General features: G+C 40.8%; 1 protein-coding gene across 2 annotated transcripts in view; it reads left to right on the top strand.

The window, feature by feature from the left end:
- The window catches only part of NSF (N-ethylmaleimide sensitive factor, vesicle fusing ATPase), a 157,476-nt gene extending 133,976 nt beyond the window's left edge, over positions 1 to 23,500 (top strand). For both annotated transcript variants that reach the window (XM_025890029.2, XM_025890030.2), the window contains exons 18-21: positions 18,226 to 18,360; positions 19,444 to 19,557; positions 22,806 to 22,861; positions 23,313 to 23,500. In XM_025890029.2, the coding sequence (XP_025745814.1) occupies positions 18,226 to 18,360; positions 19,444 to 19,557; positions 22,806 to 22,861; positions 23,313 to 23,358 (351 nt within the window). In that variant the 3' untranslated portion in view covers positions 23,359 to 23,500. The remainder of the gene's footprint in view (positions 1 to 18,225; positions 18,361 to 19,443; positions 19,558 to 22,805; positions 22,862 to 23,312) is intronic.
- The last annotated feature ends 4,154 nt before the right edge of the window (positions 23,501 to 27,654 follow it).

The raw sequence follows: 27,654 nt of genomic DNA on the forward strand, positions 1-27,654 counted from the left end.
ATTGTTAAATACATTTATTTAAACAGAGAGACATTCCCTGATTGAGAATTATTTGTAATCCAAAATAGATCCTGATAGAAATAAATAAAGCATATTAAAAAGACTTGCAGCATTTTGATTAAAGACTTAGAAATAACTTTCCATTTTGTAAAAATGTAAAATTCTTGAGGAAAGGAACATTATCTAATGTTTTTTAAATCTCACGGCGTCTGGCAGAAGTCTGTACTTCATGAATAACCTATTCAATAAAAATATAGTTAACAGACTTCTAAAGATATTTTTTGAGTGCTCATTTTGGTGGGCTTAACTATTTTGTATTGTTGTAATTTATATTTGGCAAGGTATGATTAAAGTGAAAACATTCAAAAGTAAATAAATTTCAAATGGGCAACGAGCACATGAAAAGATACTCAACATCACTGGCCATCAGGGAAATGCAAATCAAAGCCACAGTGAGATACCACTTCATACCCACCAGGGAGGCTATAACCAAAAAGTCAGATAATAATGTGTTGCTGTGCCTATGGAGAAATTGAAACCCTTATACACTGCTGGTAGGCACATAAAAATTGTGCAGCTTTTGGGAAATAACCTAGCAGTTCCTCAAAAGGTTAGAGATAAAGTTACAATATGACCCAACAATTTAGGTATTATACCCCCAAAGAAATGAAAGTATATGTCCACACAGAAGCCTGTAGATGTGTTCAAAGCAGCATTATTCATAATAGCCAAAAAGTGGACACAACCCAGAAGTTCCCAAATAAACCATGGCATATCCATACAATGGAATATCATTCGGCAATAAAAAGAAATGAAGTCCTGTTACATGCTGCAACATGGATGAACCGTGAAAACATGCTAAGTGAAAGAAGCCAATCACAAAAGATCACAGATTGGTTCCATTTGTATGAAAGGCCCAGAACTGGCAAATCTGTGAAACAGAATCTAGTAGATTCATCGTTGCCTAGGACTTGGAGGGGTGGATAGGGAGAATGAGGGGTGACTGCTAATGGGTATGGGGTTTCTTTTTGGGGTGTTTCACATGTTCAAAAATTGATCATGGTGATAGTTGCACATTCTGAGAATATACTAAAAACCATTGAATTGTACACTGTAAATCAGTGAATTGTGTGTTCTATGACTTATATCTCAATAAAGCAGTACTTTAAAGAAGAAAGTGATTGCAGAAGCTACTTAATTGATGAAAGGAGGGTTATAGGGAGAGCTAGAAGCAAGGAGTGAGCATCCCAGGTACATGGCCCAACTTGGGAGGAGTCCTAGAAACAGGGATTGGATCATTAAAAAGGGGTGTGGAATGCACTTCTCTAAGGACTGAAAAGGAAGGGTATAGGAATATGTAAGAAGTCAAAGATAGATCTGGTTGCCTTAGTGATTGGAAATGGCAGGGATTCTCTTTTAAGGATTACCAGCCTGTCATTAATCAGAATTTGGTGACTCTGACCTGGCCTGCTATATAAGTGCATCAGTGGCCGGAGAAGTTAATGTTTCAAATATCTCTAGTTGGCGTACATTTGACAAGATGAAAATATGCTTTCTCTGTACCACCTTGCTTTTTAAATTAGTGTGTATTCTCTCAGAAGAACAAGGGAAAATTTTCAGGCTGATCCACTGTCAAGAATATTTGTCTTTCTAAAGTGGAAGCATTCAATTCACCAAACCATTATCCATGTTAGGTTTTTCAGATGTTTTCAGTTAAATATTAAAAATGTATGAATCTGAGTGTTGTAGAGCCACATAGGACGGTAGAAAACTATTATTTTTATCACTGTCCAGAAAACAGAAGTTGAAGGCATTTTTCTTTAAAAAGAGGAATTGTGCATGTATACAATATAGTAATCATATCAGCCACAGAATCCTTAATATTGTATTTGTTGTAATTCCAGCTTTCACACAGAAAAATTATGTGTGCATGTGTGCACATGCTCAAATAAAAGAATCCCTTCAGGGGCACTATGTTGTTATGTATCAAGATATTCTCTTTTCTCCTCCTCCCCTCCCCCACACCCCTCCCTCGTTGTAAATTGGCTTATTAAAACTGGTTCACAAGCCTTCTTTTTTCCCCTTTGTGATTGCTTTGGTCTTGGATTTTCAGTGTAGGACTAAAAATTCAAGTCAGATTTCAGTTACTAGGATAATTTTCTTTGAATTTTAAATTTTTCTAAGTAAATGCATAGATTTTTAATGAACCCGGTATTCAGTGGGTTTGCTTTAAATTTAGCTGGAGAGTTAATTTCATGATTGATTTATTAGCCCTTTGAAAGTATAAAAAGTGGTATCTGTAGTTCATGAAGACTGAAAAACATCATCACATTTTGTTTAGCATCTTTTTAAAACCAATTAAAAGCTTTTCTAAAATGGATTGAACAGGAGAAAATAAAACATGTTCCCTAGGTCTTTATTTCAATCAAGTTGCCCTGTGTTGTGCAGGAGAAGAGATCGAGGGGGGGTAGAACACTGAAAAGGGCTGTCCCAGCAGGGAGCCCCGCGGGAGAAAAGGGCTGCTCTGAGAACTCCCGGCCGCGGCTCCGAAAGCCCCCAGCCTGCTTCATCTACATGCAGAGTCACACAAGGCATGGGGGTGCTCACCGGCACCACAGAGGTTTCACATGTGCTTCCCTGCTGATTCCTGTGAAAAGCTAACAATTGGCTCGGAGGGTAAAAGACCACTGCAGTTCACCCTCCCCGAGCTGGATGTACAATTTGTCCAGTGTTAGGAAATGTCCGGCTTAGCAGTGAGAGGCTTGAAGACACCCCTCCTTCCAGTGAGATTCCTAAAGCCGGCTCTTTTACTCAGTGACACTGGGGCTCTTTTCAGGTTTTGCAGATTTATGGAAGTTGAGGGGAATGTGCTTTTCAATGACAGGAGGATGAAAGCCTTAGTCTTAATGTCAAGGAAGAAGCGGTAGGAAAGCCATAAGGCCAGGTAAATCCTCCCGCAACCTGCAGCACCGACGGCTTTATTATTTTTCTCAGAAAGCTCTTCTGGCACCTTCTTTTTTTCTTTTTTTGGGAGACAAGATAAAGTGCCTGCAAAGGAACTCCTCAAGCTCTAAAATGACATGACTTCCCAGTTTCCTCAACAAGTGCGGGAGTAGTTAGTTAAACCCATTAACCTGACTGCTTCAGTGCTAGGTTTACTTGACGCTTCGGGGAATCAGATTGGAAGACTGCATCTGTAGCTACCAGATTGGCCTTGTCACTTATGAAGAACCATTCCTCTTTGAGTTCAGTGTAATAGTATATAGAAAACGGTAGCGTCTGTTGAGGTACTCAGGTAAATGGCTGCCACCACTCTCAGCACAGTCCCCCCCGCCCCACGTGCCACCCAGCCTTCCCCAGGGCTGACGAGAACTGCTATCTTTGTCTACCTGGAACTCCTTTGCAGCATACCAGTTGGAAAACTCTTTGGAAACTGTAAACTCTTACAAGAGAAGACCACTCTGAATTCATAGCAGTATTACTGAAGTAGAATTCAGACCTAGCGGTTGTTAGAGTTTTTGTTAAAGTAAACGTTATTGAAAAAAACAACTTCCTTGCTGCTCTGGCACCTAGGAATATTCCCTAATAAGAAAGAAATAGGGTTTAGAGCCAGCATTGGCATCACGTACCAATAAAAAACTATAGTGAGCTGCCAGTGGGAACTCGGGCGGGTCTGTTTGTCCCGTGGATTTTAACATCACCAGTTTCTAGACAAGATTGCTCTTCATGTAATCCTGACACGACATCTGAGTACAGTCTTATTCGGAGATGTTATTAGGAAGTCTTGGTAATATTAAGCAACTCTTCAGCCTTTGGGTTGCTTCAGCGAAAGAAGCAGATAATGGAAGAGACTCCAAATCATGCAGGCCTAAACATGAGTATCTCCCCATCTATCTGTTCAAAATTAACTCTGGCTAATAACTACAATATGACTCAATAAGATGTATAACCACTTTAGGAAAGAGGTGTAGTCATTTTGCCAGACACATTAATCGTAATCACTGATGTGATGGCTTGTGCATTGCACTGCTTTGTTGAAGAAAAGTTGTATGATGGTTGACAATTCAGTGGCCCAGTTTTTCCATTTATGAAGTCAGTGACATTAGATGGCTACTATAGTTTATAAAATTCTCTATACTTCGCTTAGTATAGTAGGTTGTCTCAGAAAGTTCTATGTAAATTGAATATATTATATATATTTACATTCTACATATATATTGAGTATTATATATATTTACATTCTACATATACACATTCTATATATATATATATACTAGTGAAAGAAATTTAGTGAGTCCTTTTATAAAATATTGCTACAGATACCTGCTGAATAAAACCGTTTTCAGGGGCACCTGGCTGGTTCAGTCAGTAGAGTATGTGAGTCTTGATCTCCGGGTTGTGAGTTCAAGCCCCACGTTGGGTGTGGAACCTACTTAAAAAATAAATCAAGTAAATAAATAAAAACAGACACACATTAAAAAAAAAACATACTTTCAAAATAGGGTTTTTGTTTGGTTTGGTAGAGCACATCTATAATAGGTATTAATGAATACAAAAAATTGTAAGACATGTATACACCATTTTCAGCTAACTCAAAATTAAATATCTGAAGTTTAATCATCGGTGAACTGCTAATGGTACTGAGACAATATTCTCTCCCTGCCAGAATGTCTTCATTTAGCATTATTGCCATAAATATGTTATTGTGACATGATGTCAGTGTTAGAAAAGTGTTGATTTTAGTACCATAATATTCCTCAGCGCCATGAATCTTGTGAGGAAGCCCCTCTGCAGAAGTTGCTCTTTGTATTGGGGTCAGAAAACCTGAGTTTGAGTTGTAGCTTAGTCAACTTTGAACTAGTCCCTTAATATCTTTGTGTCTTTCTTCATCTGTAAAATGGAGGTAATTCTCCCTGCCATACCTGCCCCATTGATGGCCAACGAAGATGATGTATCGTGAGGTCCTCTATAAACCTGCGGACTACACAGGTAGAAGGTACTGATGCTTTATTGTGAAGAGCATGGAGTTACTGAAAAGGAGGAACCTGCCATTGTCCACAGAGCATGCCATCTGTAAAGGATTGATTTATAGAGTCTTATCCTAACATCTTCGAGAAGAGAATGGATGTTCTCTTGATTGGAATATTCCCATTGCTTGGGGCCAAGGGTTGACCATCTCAGATTCTGTTTGTTCCTGTTTTGTGGCTGTTTCAAAGTTCTTAGAGGGTCTAGTATTTCATTAAGACTATTATATGGAACTAGAAATGTATTTTCCAGTTTGTTTGTTTGTTTGTTTTTAAAGAGGTGCCTTTAGATAGTCCACAGAATCTTTTTAGCCTGTAAGACAGGAAAACTAAAACATGCAACCGCTATATATAGCAGATCATCAGAAAGTGAGCTGGAGTTCCAGCCTGGAGTGCCCAGATACAGCTTCCCTCATTCGCAGTACTGGGAAAACATAAGTATGCCCTGCTTCCCTCTCTCCCATGTGCTGGAATTTAGAAGCTTCCTAAGTACTCGGGTCTGAGAATTAGAGATCCCTATTATAAATGAAGAATGAAATAGAGACAGGAGGTTCAGGGCTCAACAGGGTAAGGATTTGAGGGAGGAACAGGGCTTCTGGCCATTGTCAGATCCCTGAGGACACTACCTGTTACATTTATCTTCAGCCTCCAAGGACTGACCCACCTACTTGCGTTTCCCCTGAAGCCACCTGTTGCTTGTGACTGAAGCTCCCCTTTTCTCCTAACTTAGGGTGGACCAGAGTAGTGTCTCACAGCTTCTCTCCTGCCTTCTTGTCCCTGAAACAAGTATACAGATCTTTGGAGATTTCCTAGGGCTTTATACTGCATGGCATAACAGCTGTTGGGTAAGAAGAGCCAGTAAGAGGAATCTTACAAAAGGTCCAGAACAGTCCGTCAATATTCCTCATAGTTATTGGGATGTAGATGGAACGAGGTCTTGATCTTTTTAAGTCACTACTTGGTCTATAGCCACATCTTCGTATTGACAACTTTCCTTGCCCCTCACGTTGGGGAATGGAAAGAGGGCTTCCACAGGCAGGCTTCAGACAATCTGAGTGGCCCCGCCTTTTCTTTCCTTTTTTTTTTTTTTTAAACCATTTAGGCTATGCGGATGATAATATTTACTACGAATGGGTATTTTGAAGATGGTGGGTCTTAACTACACATAGAACTAGCATTGGCGGTGTAACTAAGAGCACAGGGGCTCGAATTCAAAGACTTGAATTTGAATTCAGCCACTTCTGAGCCTCAATTTTCACTTTTCTAGAATAAGAACAATAGTAATATTGAAGTTGAGGATGTGAGAATTAAATAAAATAAGTATTTATTTTAGTTCTCTGCAAACGGCAAAGCACAACTCAGTTATTAGTTTATTATTCACTTCAAAGAAAACTCTGTCGTCTTTCCTTACACAAAAAATATATAAAACGAACAAAGCAAACGACGCATATCAAAGGAGCTCAGCTCCACGTGGCTGCTGCTGGAGAAACCAGCCCTAGAAATCCGGAAGAAAGAGCATAGCCGCTTTCTCTGCCGGCCATCTTGCCCTTTGCAGCCCCTGTCTGCCTTAGCCAGCCCTGGAGCAAGCGGAAGAAGGGGGCCAGTTTCCAGAATAAGAGGGGCAATAATGGGAAGGGGAGACAGGGAGAAGTTAACCAGTCAGATGGAAAACTCTGACCACCCAGCCAGTGACCCACTGTCTATATAAACTGGGTCTGTGTCAGAAACTGCCTGCGTAACTGTCAAGTCACCTTTCACTTAATCCTGAGTTGCTCTCCGAGTGCGATTTCAGTCAAAGAAAAAAGAACTGGGGGTGAGGGGGTGTAAGGCCAAAATTGTTCCTTTTGGTTGCCTTTATGTCAGTGGCCCCCCAGCTTTTTGAATGCGTACCCCTACCAGTAAAAAAAAGCATATGAGCTTATCTTCCCAACGTTTTAATACATCTGTTATTCTATAAGATGATGTTCATTTTAAAACATACACAAAAAATTTTTTTGAAGAATGCAATCAAAAATAAAAGGAAGTTCTATTATTTCTCTATCTTGAAGGCACCTGCTGTACCCTAGATGGCAGGATTATAGGTGATTTTTTTCTGCTTTATTGCTTCCTATATTTTATAAATTTTCAACAGTAAGCATTTATTACTTTATAATCAGGAAAAAAAAACTTAATGTGTATACCATTGTTTTCATTTTTAACTAGCAGCATATAACTGTCAAAATTCTTTAATTCCAATCTTTCCAACTGATTTGCTATTTGCCTAACAGGGTTAAATGAATGTACCTTTGTCTCTAAGCGTGTCTATGTGTAATTTTTTTTTTAACCTTGTTTTTTCTTGTAAGGCTGATTTAATTTAAGGTCTGGTCTGTAAGACGCCCTGTGGACCTGAGAGGAGAAGTGTGAAAGTGTCTCATGCCTCTCCCAGTTGTCCTTGGAGACCCACCTGGCATTCCGCTCAGTGTTGTGCTTCCAGTAGGAACTCCTGATGCTGGAATGGCAGTCTGACCAAGGTTGACGAAGATAGATGGTGACAATTGTATTAAGTTCCATGGAAGGGCAATGGGAAGGTTTTTTTTCCCCATCCAGAAATATTTCTTTTGACATGCAAGTTTGAAATATGACTTTATAGAGTATATGCTTTCCCTGGGATGTGCACTTAATGAGCATTTTGTTCCACACTGTAGAAATAGGGGATGAATGAGACACTGTACCTGCCCTCAAGGAGCTTATGATCCAGGACCACCTGCTCAGTTGTGCAGTTGGTGAGCAAGGTGTGTACAAAGTCAGTGACCATGGAGAGTTAACATTCAGCCCACACCTTGCTCGCCAAGCCATCCACCCTGGTGTGGGGCTGCATCCGCTCTGAGTGGGGTTGCTGGATTCGGTGGGTACGAATAAAAGACACCCAGTTAAATTTGAATTCTAGAAAGATATCAAATAATTTTTGGTATATCTCGTGTAGTGTTTGGGGCATACTTGGGGCTTTATCTGGCAACCTTAGCCCTGAGAGTTGCTCCTACAAGGTACTGGGACTTTGGGGGTGGGGCAGAGAAGCTACACACTTCTTTCTAGTTCATCCACCAAGGAAGGGTTTTGTTTTTTGTATCCCTGTCACAATCCAGTGACAGAGATGTGTAAACATGATGTATCTAGTTTTATAAGTTGTGTGGGTTCCAGTGGAATATAAAGGAAAGCACAGTCCATTTTACTGAGAAAATCTGCAAATGTTCCACAAATAGTTCTTGATCTTGGTCTTGAAAGATGAGTGGAAGGGTGGTTTATCAGGGCCGTGCTGCCACGCTAAGGAATTCCAGCTCTGAAGCAATGAGGAGAGACGGTGAAGGGTGCGTCTATGCCAGAATTAGCAAATTTTTATTTACACACTAACTGATATTTGGAAATGTAAGGATATGTTTTGTGTATAATTACTTATCTCAGGCTTCATGTGGCATATTCAGTTTCCCTGGAGACAAGAATAGGAATTCATAAGAAATCAAAAGCTTTATTTTTTTTCAGATGATGAAAGCTTAACCTCTTTAAATATCTATTGTTGTTATACTTTAGCCTTTTTCAAGAGGAAAAAATTGCTGTATACATTTTTGGTGTCTGAACTGTGTTAAAGAATAAGGATCATCATTACAAATCATAATCACATGGGTCAGTACTATCATGGGTAACAGCAGGAACTGTTGGAATGTGTACAACTCTGTCCAGGTAGTCATGAAATAGGCCCAGTGTGCCCTGTTTTGTTTTGTTTTAGTTTTTTTTGTACCTTTTCTTGTTCTTAAGTTTTGCTATTAGCTGTGACTTGCAAAATCCCATTGAATTGTGTTAGCCTACCTGCCTCTGATGGTTCCCACTTTGCTAATTTGCTGCTTCTGGTCAGCTGTGAACTAAAAAAGGCAACCACTGGGACTCATGAGTTGTTTGTAAAGTAAGAATAACCAGGTCACAAGAGCTAGAGGAGCTTTCCTACGAACAGGGCCACATTATGACTTACATGGGCCCTTTCTTCCATTAAAAAAATTTCAGAATTTTATTTTCCAACTGTTGGTATTTCAATCATTTTCTAGGGGTGCCTGTGTGACTCTTGATCTTAGGGTTGTAAGTTTGAGCCCCACGTTGGGTGTAGAGTTAAACATAAAATATTTAGGGGCGCCTGGGTGGCTCAGTCAGTTGAGTATCCGACTTAATTCGGCTCAGGTCACGATCTCAAGGTCATGAGATCGAGCCCCGAGTCAGGCTCTGCGCTGGGCATGGAACCTGCTTGATTCTCTCCCTCCCTCTGTCCCTCCCCCACCTAAAAAAAATAAAAAGTGAAATAAAATCTTTAAAAACAACAAGAAAACATTTTTTTGACCTGAAAGTTCTTTGTTTTCTTCTGATTTTAAAAGAAAAGAGAGGGGCACCTGGGTGGCTCAGTCAGTTAAGTGTCCAGCTCTTGATGGTTGGCTCAGGTCTTGATCTCCTGGTTGTGAGTTCGAGCCCGCGTTGGGCTCCACACTGGGCATGGAGCCTACTTAAAAAAAAATATATATATATATTTTTGTGGGCCCTTCCAAGTTTTATGGGCCCTGGCCACTGTGCCCACGTGCCTAGTGGAGAAGGTGACAGACACTAGCAGTGAGTAAAGTCACTTGAATCTCACTTTGTTTTGTTTTGGTCCTAGAAGTTAGAGGATTTTTGCTTATTTCTTGGTTCTGTGTTCTGGATAGCTGAATTGTTCAGCAGATTGGCCTCCAGTTAAGTGAGGGCATGTTGATCCGTGTTCGAAAAGGTTGGGGCCTGCAGGAGTACATGGAGTTGTGTCGGGTTAAGTGAGGGCAGAGTGTGGAGAGAAGGCAAGTTCTGAAATATCTTGGACATAAGAGACCATCGCAGACTGCTAGAAAACTCTGGAAAGCGTTTCAATAAAGAGGAAGGCTGTGAATAAAAGTCACAGAGGTGAAATTAAATGAGAAGGAAGAAGAAAATTGACCTGAATAGAGCACAGAGATCATTGTGGGGCGCATCAAACTAAACATCGAGAGAGGGAGGGAAACTTCCTGTGGTTGCAAGACTGAGGAGTTTGGATCTGCTAATGAATCAGTGGTCATCTTAGTTCAGTTTCTAATGAGAACTATTCCTTTCGGCATTAAGAATACTGTGGCATGTTCAGTACAGCTTTATTTTCTTAATTTAAACTTTTCTCCTAAGAGCTCAGAGATCATAATTCCTAGGTGATGTGTCTCCCTGACTCATAACTAAGAGATCAGCCATTGCTGATATGAGTTAAAAATTGCACAGATGAGAACAATGGACAGGAAAGCATAACGGAAATATCTAAGAGGCCTGAATTCTAACTTCAGCTCCCTGCCTGGATATAAAAGCTGCAGACAGGTCACTTCACCTCTCATCCCAGGTTTCTCATCTATAAAATAACCAGGGGAGGATTAGGTCATCTTTAGACGAGGTCATCTTCAAGAGCTACTCAAGTATAAAATCTGATGATTCAGTGTGTTTTTCACAAATTGATACTAAAATATTCTGTAATATCATAAAGTGGTCTGCTCTTGCCTATAGTAATTATTTTAAATTATTTGGGGTGAAGTTTCTCATTTCATATCCAATCTGCATCGTGAATTCCCCTCTTTATTGTCCTCTGCCCTGCCAACAGCACCATGGGGATGGTTACAAAGACAGTAGACTAAGAATTTGCTTCAGGGGAAAATCTAATGGAGAGTTTAAGTGTAGTTGTCTGCCTAGTTGTAGCATGATTTATTTGAAACATCCTTCCTTTGGTATTCAATTTAAACATTTAACCACACACACAAAAAAGTTACCAGATATTTGAGCATGAGAAATCAGAAATGCATGCAGAATATGCAAAGAGGCCCCAACCTCTCCTTTTACTGTCCTGGCTCCTGGTTGTTTTTAATGGTAGTCAATTTTCTCCCTTGTTTTGGGGAAACTTAAGAGTTGTAGGAGATGCTTAATAATACTTGTTATTTCACTAGCTTGACTTAATGGCTTCTAATGAATCTCCTCTTTTCCCTGTTAGAGAGGTCTGTATTATCCAATCAATAGCTTAACTATCAGTTGATTAACTAAAAGAAATGGATGACAGCCTTATGGCATCCACTGACATTGTAAATGAAGCATACATGCCATTCATTCTAGATTATTTTCTTGAAAACTTGTTATAGGATTCCCCATTTGGGGCTCCGAGGTATAGACTCTGAAATGGTAGATAGTTATTTTCCTGTTGAACACTTGGTATAGCGTGCATTTTTCCAGGGCCAGAACAGAGAATGTAACAAGGAAGGAGTGATCCGCACCCTCGAAGCCTACAATGAGATCACCATTCATTCATTCAACACAAATGTATTCACTTCCCAGTATGTACAAGGCACAATGCTAGCCCTGGACATATCAAGAGACCCAAACAGACAAAAATCCTGTCCTCCTGAAGGAAGACCAGCAATAAATACAATAAATAAGTAAAGACAGTAAATGAGTAAAGTATTTCGCATGTTAAAAGGTGACCCATATTGGGGGGGGGAGCGGGATAAAGGGAGCTGAAGAAGGGGAGTCTGCAGTTTTAAATGGCGGAGCATGGGGGCCTGTGTGGGCCTGTACAAGAGTTGACACTGAAGCAACCCCCATGACGTCAGAGAATCACACGGATGTATAAGGGAAGAGCATTCTAGGTGGAGGGAGCACTGGAGTATCTTCTGTGAGCCAGGCATGCTGTGCTAACAACCACCAGGACAGAGATGAGTCAAACATGGCTCCTACCCGCAGGGAGTTGACAGGCTAGGAACAGATTCAGACTTGCAAATAAGGGCAATGATAAAGTTGTATAAGAACTATGGTGGGTAGGATATTTTTTTAAAAAGTCTCTGTGTTGAATAATACAAACTGAGTAAAAATATGTGAAATTCTTCCCATTTTGTGAATAAAGCTAGGATAAGTGGGAGAGTAAAGCATGGCTTACTGGGAATGCTTCTTCACACCCCTGCCCTGAACTGACCTCTCCCTTAGAAACCTCTTGCTGAGGCCACTCACTCTCACCCTCTGCCATGACTCCTAAAGGCGATGGTTGATCTTTAGTTCAGACTCATCTGGGCCTCACTGGAACCCTAGTCAAGCTGAAGATTGGAGCTCTCCTCTTCCCATGAGAGTGAATCTTGGGAGAATGCGCTCTCTGTGCATCATTTGTTGTCAGTACCCTGTGTTGGGAGGAGAGGGATTTGCGGACACCGCACTGCTCGTCCACCCAACCTAACCCTGACCTAACCGTAACGTTAGGGAGTCCTGACATCCTACACAGAGAATGCTTTTTCAGGTCCCTTCAAGACCATTCATTTAAGCTTGTACGTCCTTTCATTCTCGCCTCCTCCGAAAGGCTTCCCTTCGCCAATCTTCTTCCCCCCACCCCCGCCCTCACCACTCTACTTTGACAGGTAGGTAGGATTTTTATCCCATTTGTGTGACTGAGGAGGAGACGGGTACTCAGAAGTGAAATCTACCCCCAGTCACACAGCTGTGAATGACGGAGCCTGTCCTTTTGCTACTGCACCAAGCCACCTATCCATCAGAGGACTTGCCTCTCCTCCCTTGCTGTCTGCCAGCCCTGGGCTTGCCTTAAAAAGGATGTCATGTGTGTGAGGTCTTGGGGGGGGAAGGTGCAGATCCTTCCTGGGCATGTTGACTTGGAGAGCCACACATCATTAGTGCCCCAGCTTTCCACTGGCCCTTAGACCGTCCTGCCTGGAGCTGCTGGATCCTCTTTCTCTTCCTCATTCTTCTGCCTCCTCAAGAATCTTCTTTAGTTTCCTGTTGCTTTTTATATCAAATCTCCTTCCTTAGTTAAGCATTCTGAGTCTTCCTTTCAGTGGCTGCCCACTCCCCTCTCTCTAGAAAGGCTTCGTTTTCAGCCCTGAGCACTCCGGCTCAGCTGCCTCCACCACCCACATAGGATTGAGTAGCATTAGAGACCCGTCCCTTCTCCTCCAGGGCCTCCTCTGTGTCTGTGACTCTACAGCACTACGGGAATCTTCCTAGATGCCCCCACTCCGATGAAACTGTTCCCTTATGCTCTGTCCCCTCTGCCATGATTAGTTTGTGTTTGCTGATGTGTTACTTGGTACTGGTCCCTGAATGTGTATGTGCTCTTCCCAGCTAAATTATGATCACTTTGAGGGCACAAACCAAATCTCATAATTCCGTAAATACCTAAACAGAGTAAATGCTCGTTAATGATCTGAACAACTAGTCTTTTACATACTGGGTTTATAAATTCTTAATATTCTGAAATTTTTCTCTCTCAGAAAAAGCCTCAGATTCTAACCATCAGAAAATAAAGTTTAAGGCCCCGACACACAGCAGTTTTGAGTTTCACTTTTAAACTCACTTCTTAATCCATTTCAGGGTTCCCAATTGTTCCCAGTTAATTCTTCTTACCGAGGGTGTATTACACTTGCTCAGCATTGAATGATATGGAAAGAATGGCCTTTCTTTACTGCATAACTGACTTTACTTTTGTTCACAGGTTAAAATCAGCCCTTCCATTTCACTGCAGTATTATATTGGTGGCATTTCTATTTAAGAAAAAAAGCTTTCTTCCACATGAACTTTTGTTACAAATCAGTTTATTGGGGCCAATCAATGGGCAGGACCTATGAAAGGGTGTGGATTATCTGGTTAGTCCTTTGTGTGGCAAAAGGCTTAGATACTGCTTAGTACTTTGTTCATTCTTCATCATGTAAAGAAGTGTTTTTTTGAAGGATCAACACCTGACTGAGCCCTGCCTTTTTCATGGAAATGTTTTCACCTGAGTTGCTTCTTATGGTACCAAGAATTAGTTAACTAATACTTATTTAACCTTGGAACAATGTTTATCATAATCCGATTGGCAGATAGTCATTTTATTTAGGCCCGTTTCTTTATTGTATCAGGAACTAGCAAAAGTATTCTGGGAACAATTTTTTTTATCCTTCAAATAAGTTACCAGTCTACTTTTTTTTCTTTCCATCAAGGGGCATGTTTCCATGCTGTAGACTTAAGACTAGTAGCCACACATTAATGAGTTGGATTTCCCCTCTTGGGTTGAACTCTACTTTTATTTTTAAAGGCGGCTTTCCTGTTACATGCTGCTGGCAGCTTTTCATCCAAACTGTTCTCCAGTATGATTTACTACATTAACACACTCAGAGTTGTTTTTTTCATGATAAAACTTCCTCATGAGCATTACCACTAATTAATAGACAAAATGACCCAGCACAATTTAATTATTTGGTAATGATTTTCGGTGTTTTCTTAAAGATGAGGCTTTACAAGTCAAGGCCTGAACTTGTCTGGGTCATGACCTCTCTGCAGTGTTTGCAGTCTTGTTAAACAAGAAGTAAAGCAAAACATAAATTAGTGTTTCCATTATAAGTTGCTCTGCATTTCCCAGTCTTTCAACACTCCAAGGAGCATAGTCATGGTTAATGTAAGAGAAAGTTTCACTTGGAAAATGGCAATTCCAGCTTTCTGGAGTGAGTAAGAAGCTTCTTCCTCAGTGCCGTTCTTCTAGGGCCAATGTGTGGCCCTCCTTGAGAGAAGGCAAGATGAGGGAGTTTGAATTATGGGCTGTAGAACGTAAGGAGAGATAACAGTTGCCTTTCGTTGTAATAAGCCTCTGTGGCCTTTAGCATCTGTTAGCCTTCAGGGATGTGTTCCTAAGTTTACAGATGGAATTTAGTGTTGAATGTTAAAGCACCACTCTTCTGTGACAGTAGAAATGTGTATGTCTTTGTGTGTTTGTAAGTACCCCAACTCCCCAATTTTTGTTTTTATTATTTTGCCCTCAGACTTATGTATTTCTGCTCCTTTTGGCTTGGAATATCCTTCCCCTTCATCTTCCTAATCATCCTACTCATTCCTTAAGACTCAGTTCCAGAGAAAGAGCAGATATTTCTCTGCCACCTTTTCCCTCCCTCTACCGCGACGTCCTGTGCATAATACCTCCCACCTGTCCATAATATATTGTCATTATCTCTCTCTCTTTTTTTTTAAGATTTTATTTATTTGACAGAGAGAGAGCAGGAGGGCACAAGCAGGGGGAGCGGCAGAGGAAGAAGGAGAAGCAGGCCCCTGGCTGAGCACGGAGCCCGACGCGGGGCTCGATCCCAGGACCCTGGGTTCATGACCTGAGCTGAAGGCAGACGCTTAACTGACTGAGCCACCCAGGAACTCCTATTTTCTCATTTTAACATCCTGAGTTTCTAAGATTCATGAATAGGTTTAATGATTGTTTTAAAGGCTTATCTGTGGAGTAAGTGTGTACCATAAATTTAGTGACATAGTTTAAAATGCATTCCTCTTCCATTTTCCAAGTAAACTTTTTTTTTTTTTAAAGATTATTTGACAGAAAGACACAGCGAGAGAGGGAACACAAACGGGGGGAGTGGGAGAAGGAGAAGCAGGCTTCCCGCGGAGCAGGGAGCCCGATGCAGGGCTCGATCCCAGGACCCTGGGATCATGACCTGAGCTGAAGGCAGACGCTTAACGACTGAGCCACCCAGGCGTCCCCCAAGTAAACATTTTTTTAAATATGTTTTTCTTCATCAAGAAAAGCAGTATACAGTTTTGGATTCTGGATCTGGCTTCCATTCCCGGATCCACCATATATTAGTTGTTTGACCTTCAACAAATTACTTGTATCTGTGAGATTCAATAGCTTCATCAGTAAAGTAGAGATAATACAAGTACTTAATTCTCAGGATTATATGAACATGAAATGAGACGTTGATCTCAGGAGATGCCACTCTGCAAATAGGAGTAAATGGGAGTCTCCATATTGAATGGTGAGCTACCCAGATCCCTTCCCCCATCTAATCCCAGTATGCTGGAAACTAGGCTTTATAGCCTTCAGGAAGAAGATTGGAAGATTCTTCTCTGGGAAAAATGTACACACCCTGACCTTTGAAGGACCCCCAATAATCAGCCAAGTCTTATCTGATCATCCTGTAGTGAAGCCCTTAGACTCAGAGCTTCCAGTCACTAGTTTAACTCTTAAATCTGAATAGTCATCCAGCAATCACCAGATACTTGAGGGAAAGCTCCAGTGAACAAATAGGAAAAAAGGAACTCTGGGGAGACAGGACAAAGCAGAGAACAGAAGAAATCATTATAAAATCTGTAATAGTCACACAAATCTAAAATAAGGTATCATATCCATTAAGTACAATAAAAAAAAGCATTCAAGAAACAAGAAAGAGCTCTTAGAAATGAAAATATATTCTAGAAAGAACTTAATATAAAGGCTGGAAGATAATGTTATCCTAACCCAAAAAGTATTTGAAAGAGAAAGGTAAAAACCAGGAGTAAAAAAAAGAAAGAAGGAAAGAAAAAAAAGACAAATAGAAAAATCAAAGAAATAATCCAAGATATTTCCTAAAACTGAATCATTTTTCAGTTTGGAAAGGAACCATCTAGCACCAGCAGAAGGAGTAAAGAAAGATTTATCTCAAAGTATGTGATTTTAAAATTAGAATATAAAGGTAAGGAAAAGGTCCTTTAAAATTAAAAAAAAAGTAGAAGCAAAAAGTCAAAATCAGAATAGTATCAGTCTTCTAGCCAGCAGCACTGAAAATTAAAAGACAATAGAGTAATGCCTTCAAAATTCTGGAGGGGAAAATTATTTTTAGCCTTGTTCTCTGTGCCTAGCTGAACTCTCAAGTATAGAGTGGACAATATTAATGGTGGAATAAAAGCATTTCCAGACATTCAAAGTCTTTATATTTTTACCTCCTGTGCACCCTGTCTCAGGAAGTTATTGAAGTAGGTGCACCATGAAAAAGAGGGAATAAATGAAGACCAGGATGTAGGGGATCTAATAGAGAAGAAAGTTCTAGAACTGCAGCTGTGCAGCAGCAATCCATTCAGACTCTTTGAGGAATAGAGGACTCCAGGAGGGGATGTCTTAAACAAACAAACAGACTTTAAAATTCCCTGACATGTTTGAATGTATTGAAAGGATATTCATGGTTGTATTTGGGGATGAACTTGTAATAGGTACCTGGTAACTAAGCAGAGGGTGAAAATGACAGTTATTAACTCTAATAAATATAAAATGTTTCCTAGGAAAGGAAATGTAATAGTATACTACATGGCTTAGCTGTCAATCATACTTATATAATCATGGTAAATACTGAATATAGCTCTATTCAAAGACTATGAAATAACCACATTGGAAGGACAAGAAAAGGGGCACATGGCGGGGGTATGTGAAAAAATTAATATTAAATCCCCATCTTCAGTAATAAGTGGTCAGTAAATAATATTTAAAGCTGAAAACAAAAATCTAAAAATGGTGTAACCTTATTATGTAAAGAAAAGGAGGTAAATACAAGAAGAAAAGCTAAGAGTTTAAAATGATTGCCTTTGGAGAGAGGGAATCAGGAATGGTGGCATAGGCCTGCTATAGTTTTTAAACATTTTTTGTGTTTTGGGGTTAAAAATAAAATGGAAATTTTAAAATATTAAATGACACAGTTATGTAAAGCATTTGTCACCATGTCTTTTACAGGTAAGTGTTGCAGAAATGTAAACAATTTTTGTTACCCTACTCCTTTGAAAAAAAAAAGATTTACGTATTTTAGAAAGAGTGCGAGCGGAGGGGCAGAGGGAGAGGGACTCTCAAGCAAGCTCCCTGCTGAGTGAGCAGCCTAATGCAGGGCTCGATGTGAGGCTCGGCGCCAGGACCCTGAGATCATGACCTGAGCTGAAACCAAGAGTCAGACACTTAACAGACTATGCCCCCCAGGCGCCCCTACTCTACTCCTTCTTAAAAGCATTATAAATCTTTGCTAAGTGGGTGATACAGACTTCCCGTTCATTCATTTCCTTTTTTCCAGTCCCCACCGTACGTACACCATGTTGGCCATGAGAAATGAATTAGAGCATATACTTCAGTATCTTTTTATTTGGTTTGTATGTCTCCCTGACTTACTCATCCATTATTTTATTGACGTGAATGACAAGAAGGAGCTGTTGCCTTTCTGAATCCTGTTCTTGATACTTTTCTTTAGATTTTCATGCGGAAAATTCTGAATTTTTCTTTTGCCTAACCATTTGCATTTCTGCAATTAAATAAATGGACATTGTTGAAGCTTACTCTAGGTTCCTAACCAGTCTTAACCTGCATTTTAACACATTTTCTCCCTGTGATCAGGGCCGCAAGCTTCTTATCATTGGGACCACTAGCCGCAAAGATGTCCTTCAGGAGATGGAGATGCTGAACGCTTTCAGCACCACCATCCACGTGCCTAACATTGCTACAGGAGAGCAGCTGTTGGAGGCTCTGGAGGTGAAAATGAGTCAATGGATTGCTAAGTGTCTATTAGAAAGGAGTCGGGGCTGGGAATAATGCTAAGGGGGCACAGCAGACATTGCACCCGGTGCCTAGTTTCTGTGCTAACCTAGAATAGGGCACCTGGGATATACCTTCAGTCGTTTCAGGAATTCGAGGAAGAGATGAATGTCAGTGAAAGTGAATGAATTTCCCATTCCTTGGTGTAGGCAGCCTGCCAGGAATGAATTACTCTGTGCCCACCAGGAGTGATGCATACAAATTACATGGGCCAGAAACTTGGAATGGGGGGAGGAGAGGGCAGAGTGGTAGAGTAATCAATATGTAGAAAATTCGGGCATTCGTAATAGCTTTCCGCTCATTTACTTGCATTTAATAAATTGGAACGGTGATTAAAACCTTAGAGACTGCAAAAATGCTACGGAAGTAAAAGAAACTGCTTTATTAACAACTTCATAATATGGAAATGTTTTCTTTAAATCTTTTGAGGATGACAAAGTTTAGATTTTTTAAAAACTATAACCTTCATTAAACTTTTGATTAATATCAATGTACACAAATGACTTGGTGAGATCTGAGAAAAATGTTATGTAATGATTTGTTTGGCAGTGGTAAAAGCTTCTTAAAATCCTCAAGACCCATGCAGTTGGGGCATACTCCCAACAAAATAGAAATTATCTATATGATAAATGTCTCCAGATTAATTATGTGAGCAGCTCTTGTGCTGAGGTTGGGTAAAGAATTAAATTTAGTCTCTGCTTTGACACATGCTAAAAATTTTTAACTGATTATTTATTGTGGGTTGAAGTTTTCTTTCCCCCCCACCCCCAGCAAACATATCTCTAAATTATAATGGTGATCTCTAGGAAAACAGGATTTAGGATACCAGTTTTCACTTTCATTAATTGTACCTAATGGGTTTAGGAAGGTCAGGTTGGATTTTAAGATAGGAGAAAGTCCTGTCAACTTGAACCAGTCAGATAGTTCTTACTACTGTTCTTTTAAGGATAAATGTGAGCATTAACTAATGTTGATGCACTTACTATAAAAGTGTTTTTGTCATTTTTATTGTTTTTGTAGCTTTTGGGCAACTTCAGAGATAAGGAACGTACCACAATTTCACAGCAAGTCAAAGGGAAGAAGGTCTGGATAGGCATCAAGAAGTTACTAATGTTGATTGAGATGTCGCTCCAGGTAAGATGTTGCATTCTCCATAGGATTCAGACACAGGAGCTTCATGACATACCAAGGTTCTATATTTCCTTTGCTAAGGTTTTGTTTTGTTTTAAAGACTTTAAGTAATCTCTGCACCCATCGTGGGGCTTGAACCCACAACCCCGAGATCAAGAGTCGCCTGCTCCACTGACTGAGCCAGCCAGGCACCCCTCCTCTGCTAAGGTTTTAATTAGTTTGTTATAATTCTCTTATTTCTGAACTCAAGTTGCTATTAGTAGCCTGCTTCTGAGACCAAACAATAACTTATTAGTACTTTTCTTTCTCACTTCTTAAAATTCAGAAATAGAAAAAAAGATTATAAAGTTACTTTCAATTTTAATTTAGGGAGTGATTAGATCTTAGAACTAGAAAGGACTTCAAAGAGGCATTTGCTCTCCTGTCGTCACCCCCTGCCCCCGTTTTAGAGATGAGGATACTGAGTGTCCCACAGGTGGTCAGTGGGTTATCCAGGATCACATAGCCAATTATTGATGGAAGGAAGATGGCGTTGTTTATCAGAGGTCCGGAAGCCGCTCTGTATTACACCAAAAGGGGCGTGGGAGACTGTTTTTAAGGGACCAGTTAATTGAATTGTACAGAGTAGACTTAGGCTCTCTATATTTTCCCCTGGCTGGGCTCCTAGAAATTTCATGCAAACTACTGTAGGGTTAAAGCATCCAGGATCACAGAGAATACCGAGCCCTAGGCCAGTGCCTGGGCAAAGACAGATGAAATTTCTTTGGGACTTTCTCACGTCTACTGGCAACTTACCTTTCCTCCTTTGGGAACTCTACCCCTCCACATGTCCATCCTGTCTTTCTATCCTTATCTGACACACTGGTTAGATAGTAAATGTATTCCTGCCAAGTTCTGTGAGTTCAGGGACCTTGGCTGTCACTCACTGTTGGAATCCAGTCCCTGGAACAGAACTGGACACACAGTAGGGCACTCAGTGAACTGTAGTCAGATGGGTCCATCCATTGTGGATGGTCATTGGTGGACAGACTGGCCTCGCTGTTGGCATTATGTGTCGCTGCTCAGTCCTGCCATCCCGGCCCTGTGAGCAGTGGGTAGTAGAAGTGAAGTTTCACGGTTATACCTGAAATAGGCTCTTGGACCAATAACAAATGGAGAACACGAAGTGAATGCTTTTTAATCTTTGCTGGAACATTTATTTTTAAAACAAAATTGTGGCTTTCAGAAACCTAAGTTGAATGTATTGAACATTCAGCCGGACTGAAATTTATTTTCCACAATGAATGTAAACTGAAGTTACAGACTAATCACTTTGCTTAGGATTATCCTTGGTAAAGGTGCATATACAGATGTATTAGCTCTTTCCTTGGGAAAAGATAAATCTGTCAAGATAGTCAGCTCTACTCTTCATTTTTTTGGTTTCAGCATAATTTTTTTTCAATAATTGCATAGAAGAAACTATGTGGGCTTTTCACTCCAGTCCCTACCCCTTCTTCCTTTGATGCCTGCAGGTCAGTGATCAACTTAATGCCTCTCATGTATGTGGGGCAGAAAGTGAGAGTGGGGCACTCAGGCCTAATCTTCAGCGACTGACATTTCATAGGCCTCTGAGTTTGAACCCCTTCTTGTCAAATGGATTTCGTGCAGCTGAGTGAATTCTCTTTAGATCTGCCTGAGAGAGACTGAGCCTAAGTGGAGAGGCATGTAGTTGAGCAAAATATAAGTCATGTTACCTCTCTGTTCACTATACACGTTTCTGTTAAAACTTGCTCAGTGCTGAGGATCTGCTCTGACTGGATGTCACCTGAGGGAATAAAGTCATTTATCTAGATTACTTTTTTCCTCCCTTTCTCTTGACTTTTAATTCCATAGCTACAGGCAAGTCAGTAAGTCGTTGCTCACACATATTAAATATATTTAATGGGCAAAGACCTGCAAGTACTGACTACAGCTGAGCTCCAGCCAGTTCCATTTTTTTAAAAGAACTTGACAATTGATTCATATGTAATTCTATTCCCAAAGAGGGAAAATGTTTCTTTTGTTAGCTCTTCACACTTTTTCTTAGTCCTTTGTAGTCTGACCTCTTAACTTTGATACATTTGAAACTTCTGTTCAATGTTTTTTTGGGATAGAAGAGAAGAAATCTTAAAAAAAAAAAAATGTGGTGGTGGGGGGAATCCAAGTGCACATTTACCCACAGCTGCACTGACATTTGAAAGCTCTCCCTGGAGGGCAGGGAGTTCCCTCTTGGGAAACAGACTCCTGCCCTGGAACATTTTTTAAAAGTTAGGTATGTTTCTTACAATAAAAATTCATCTTAAGGAATTAAAGATGTTTTTAATGATCATTTTTTAGATAACATCTCTGGTGGACCAATGAGAACAAAATATAATTAAATTAGTATAAACATGAATATAAAGGAAAATGAATAGAGAAAATTAGTAATATCCTAAACTTGGCCTCTGAACCAAAATTCCCCTATCTTCTCCTAGACTTAGGATGCTTTTTTTTTTTTTTTTTGACGATTTTATTTTTAAGTAATCTCTACACCCAGTGTGGGGCTCAAACCCACAACCCCGAGATCAAGAATCACATGCTCCACTGCCTGAGCCAGTCAGGCTCTCCTATCCTGATGCTTTTCTGTCACAGGAGATCCAGATTATCCAGGGGCCATGTTAGGGGAGTCAGCCCCACTCTTCATTTTTTTACTTTCAGCACCATTTTTTTCATTAATTGCAAAGAAGAAACTGCATGGAAGACCAAGGCTAAGAAAAGCGAATATGTTGATCATGAAGTGTTAATAAGCTACTTTTTGGTCATTTAATCAACCTCAACTGGTAGAAGTTTGGTCTCACTTTTATATGTTGGATGAGTCCTGTGACTTGGATGCCCTTCAAACCCCCATGAATAGCCATCGTCTGGTCTCACATATGTCCTCTCAGACGTGCTGCCTCCTTACACAGCGCTAGCTGAGGGGGCATTCGCCTTGAGGTGCCTGGGAAGGACCAGCTGGGTCACTTGGAACCTCGTGCACAGTGATTCTCTGTGCTAGGAAGTCCTGTTCACTCCTTTTGAATGATGTAATCTGCTTTGCTGTGTATCAGAATACTGGTCAGGGAGCAGGTAACGTATTTCTGTGACTCAGCAGAGCACTGGTGGAAGTATGAAACCGAGCATTTCCTTGGCACTAAGTGCATAGTTGTTAGAAGGTACCATTAACCTGTGTTCTTTATTTCTTCTGATGTATTTAGATGGATCCTGAATACCGTGTGAGAAAATTCTTGGCCCTCTTAGGAGAAGAAGGAGCGTAAGTACACACAGCACTTAAGACCACCAGCCAGACTTACCACACTCTGTTAAATCCCAGTACCTGTTCTAAGCGTTGCTGTACAGTGCATATACACTTGAATTCTCAGCTTTTCTTGGACAACTTTGTTTCCATTTATTAGCATTCTTCACTGTGTTGTAGGTCTGAGAGACCAAGCAAGGAAATTGGTTGTACTGTTGGTTTGCTCTCCTTGTCCTGCTTCGCAAAACTTCCTTGTCACAATGCAGGAAAAAACTCGGTACATATTTATTGGAAGCTGCTTTTAAATGCATGGGGCTATGACCATTTTCTTTTTTGAAATGCTTATCTAATAGCAAATGCATAGTAAAAAATGTAGAAAAACCATTAAGAAGCTTTTAGTGATTTTGTGGTAAATGGTTTTTTGCAGACCCTCATCTGCTTCTTTTTGTTTTGGGTGTTTCTTTTTCAGTAGCCCCCTGGACTTTGAAAATGGACTCTTTGCACACACACAGTGACCAAGGGAAGTGACCAAGGTGAAGACGGCCTGGGATCTTCACTCAACTTAACTCAAGATCCTAGACAAAGTGAAATGTTCCCTACCTTCAACGTGTGCTCACTGCATGATTAGTGCAATAAAACTCCCTTCCTTGTGCTTACTCAGATACTCTGTTTTGTGGAAGGTACAGATTTGCTCTAGAATGCTATGCTTACCTCTCTGTGCAAGCTAGGATGATTTCTTCTTCCTCAGTCTTGAAGTGTGGGAGATACACTGCCCTTGTGAACACTACACATTTTAAGCTCCCTACCACCATCACCACCCAAAAACTCTCAATAAATGTAATGATGTTGCAAGACAACACTTGGCCTGTTAGAAGGAAGACTTTCTAGATGTAAACCAGGAGCAGTGACTTAGCGGTATGAGTTCAGAGGGATTATATCTTACAGCCCCTCTCCGCTAACACTAAAGGTACTTGGGTATTTGGTTAAAGGTTCTCCCAGAAAACTGGTGGTTATCTTTGCCTGAAGAAACAGGACTTTGAATTTCTAAGATGCTGTTCTCAGTCATTTTCAGAGATGTTTCCAAGCTGCAGTCGGAGATCTTTCTTAATAGAAAGTGCAACTATTACTGTGTTGGCCGTGGCATCCCCTCAGTGTTACTCATTTGCTCCGTGGCAGGAGATGTGCTGGCCACTACCACGTGGTAGCTGTTGTTAACGACTTGGGAAAGACCTGTATGGAAAAAGCCTACACCCCTAAACAGAAAGGAGTCATTAAATGAAGTCATTTATAAATCTCTCTGCACTAATTAGTGTCCAACTCTAAATGGGACAGTTCTTTATATTAAAGGCTTCTTCTTAGTTTCGCCATTTGTCGTTTTCCTCATCTTAATGACTTAGAATTTATTCTTCCTTTATTTTAAACCCTCTGTGCTATCTAGCATTGAAATAAAACACTATTCTCCAGAAGAAACTGTTTTCTAGCCCTCATCCTGAGTCTTTTAACATCCATTCCAGTATGTTTTAACACACTTCCTTTCCTCTCCACATGCTCTTTCCAAAGGGAAGGAGAACCGGTGGTTAGTCTTATACCTGAGTCAGAAGGAATGAATCAGGTCATCATATCTGTGATGAGACTTACGGAGCAAGTCAACTGTCTCCACCCCCACCACCTTCCCCCCCACCTCCCCGTGGCTTCAGATGCAGGGACGAGCAGTCAGCAGCCACCTGAAGGTGCTTCACGCCGCCCATGAGGCTTGTGGCTACAGTGGCACTTGGGTGTAGCTGTCATTTGTCCCTGTGGTAGAAGGCAAATTATCTCCAGATCCTGCCATCTGTATCTGTATATTTTTGGTTGACTTCTGTGTCATATCTACTTCATTTTGGGTTTTCATCCCTAGCTTATTTTGTGGCTTTTTAAAGTGGATTTTGTATTGTGTAATTCTGTGATCCCTGATGGCCAGTACCCCAGGTCCCCTATCTGTTGCGCAGCTTGCCTCTTTTCTCCTCCCAGGAAAGCAACACACACTGTATTAAGTTATGGCTCTCGTTAAATGAGGTTCATGTCTTTTGTGTTTTGTCCAAAACTATATTGAAAAATATATATTGTTTCTTGCAAATGAAGGAATGCAATAAAGAGTATCTATACTCGAAAACATTCTGTGGACCATGTTTTGTACAAAACGACACACATAACTGATAGGAATGTGTGAAGAGGAGGGGGCTCAGAAAAGCCCCTCCTTGTTTTGTTATAACTAGCCTAAGGCGATGGAGGATTTTTATTTAAAAGTCTCTGGTTTTCATTATTTAGGAAGTACAGTCACTTGAAAAGAGAAATTTCAAGAGTTAATGCACAACAAGAACCTTCATGCTTATTTACTTATTTCCACCTTATTAAAAAACTGAAGCAGACCAAAGCCATAAATGGGTTAGTAATAATCCAGAAAGGAAAATTGTTTCTCAATTAGCATTACTCCTTTGAAATGTACAAACCAAGGGATTCAGACACTCTCAGTGAGATTTCTTCACATGTTTCATTTTGGAATCCTTTTTTGCATTTTTCTGAGCTGTTGGATCTCTTAGCCTAAAAGCCTGATGCTTAGAGTGGGGTGAGGTTAGGAGGAAAGGCAGCTCAGAGAATCAGCAAGGCTCAGTGCAAAGAGGTCAGCTCCCTGGGAGTTGTCCACACCTAGGAGGACCCTGAGGCCACCTGGGTCCCTGCACAACCTTGGGAAGGTAGGGTCTTGAAGCTATCCCAGTGCTCTTCAAAGCTGCCCTGGGCAGAGAGTGAGCGAGCATATGACGACATCACAAGCCTAGTGACAAAGCAAAGGAGGCCAGCCAGCCAGTTGCTGCTTTAGATTTCTTCATAAATGGATGCACCGTGAACAGGCTAGTTTTTGTCAGCAGATAGAATTAAAACCTCAGAAAAGAAGGTTATCTCATCCTACATGTATTTGTACGTCTTCACTGAAATACCTTCAAAACTATATAACAGAGGGGACGCCTGGGTGGCTCTGTCAGTTGAGCATCTGCCTTCAGCTCAGGTCATGATCTCAGGGTCCTGGGATTGAGCCCTGCATCGGGCTCCCTGCTCAAGTGGGGAGTCTGCTTCTCCCCCTCCCTCTGCCCCTCCCCCTGCTCAGTCTCTCTCTCTCTCCCTCAAATAAAATCCTTAAATATATATGTATACAGAAAAACTATAATGGTGGCTAAAATCTGAAACATGGTTTGCTTTAAGGCTGTCTTTTCATGTCCTAAAACTTACAGTGAACTGCCTCTGCTTTAAGTTTCAGCAGCAAGTCGTAGAGTAGATTCGAGTGTGTAATAATCAAATCCTGGTAAACAGACTTGTTGAAGCACTGAGTCAGCGATAAACAACCAACCCAGCCCAAGCACAGAAGGCCAAAGCAAGATTTCCTGTTCCTTGCCTGGCCACTTGATTCATAAGCCTCTTCAAAGAAGACACCAGGGAAGGTGTGGATGAAAGTTCAAAAAAGCATGTAAATTTCAGAAGTTATTGCAAAATGATCTAAAGTTTCTCCTCCGCTGGCAAGTAGTGCTGAGACTGGGCCCTGGAGCAGAGCCCACAGAGGGCGTGTGCTGTGCGGACATTCAGGCATGACGATGCTCTACCGAGTATCTGTGATGGGCAAGAATCTCAAGCCGTGTAGACACAGCATTTGCAAGGAGGACTTGAGTTTGAATTTTCCCCCGCATACAGTCTCTTCACACAACTGACTTCATCACACTCTCTTGGGAGTATCAGATTATCGGTAAGGTAATTCTTTGCCTCCTCAAGAGTTCCCTGTCAAGCTAGGAAAAATGACAGCATAACCACCATCATTTTGCCACATTTACTTCCCTTGTGTGTGTGTCGATCAGCCACAGCTTACATGTCCGTCCATATACCCAGGGCCGGCATGGATGTACCACTGGATCACTGGATCCCATCACTGGATCCACCTAGGATCACCTCCCCATCATCCCTCCCCCTGCTTTTCTCTGCCTTTCCTTTGCCTTTTATTTGCCCCCCCGCCCCCAGCCTTTCTCCCCTGCTTTTTTCATAAATTACCGCCTTGAAAGAGATCTTCCCACTATATTGTCTCTTTTCTTTCTTTTGGATCTTTTTTTTTTAAACTTCCTCTTATTTTTAGATGTTTATTAGTATTTATACTTACGGAGAAATTGAATGTTCAAGCACTGCAATAAACTGTGTTCTCTTTAATCATAGAATATGATGAATCATAGACAGGATTACAAATGGCCTTGGTAAGTATGAATAGGGACCATTTAAATGTTTGGCAATCTTATAGGTTTAAAAAAAAAAAAGGTACCCAGGATGCTGGGGGAGATGAGTATTAGTTTTATGTCAGAGTGAAGTACAAGATGAGCAGGGCTGTGAGAAACGAGAGATTTCTGTCTGCGCTCCACGTCCAGTTCCTTGCGTGGCCCAGCACAACCATTTTTGTGGCTTACGCTTTTCAGGGACTAAGCAACGACACATCACGGGCACAATAAAGTTCAAGAACTTCTAGTGGCCATTCCTAATTTCAGGTTAGAGGTCTGAATGGAGCACAAGGGCAGCCCATCGCCAGTGCACAAGGCAGACTGCTTTATTTTTATGTTGTTTTCGTCTCTGCAAGGAGATGAATAAGATTTGCTTCTAATAAAAGTAAATCGGGAGAAAGAGAAAAGGAAAGCATTTTAGCTATGCTACACAAACTGAAGGTGACGTTTTATGGGTATGTCTGAAGACCAAAGGATTGTCTGTTGTCATAAAACCGAATTATTGCCCCTCATCGTCGAGAGCAT

This window comes from Callorhinus ursinus, unplaced genomic scaffold, assembly GCF_003265705.2.
Source record: "Callorhinus ursinus isolate GAN/ISIS: 27379988/994484 unplaced genomic scaffold, GSC_fseal_2.0 scaffold50, whole genome shotgun sequence".
Classification (NCBI taxonomy): domain Eukaryota; kingdom Metazoa; phylum Chordata; class Mammalia; order Carnivora; family Otariidae; genus Callorhinus; species Callorhinus ursinus.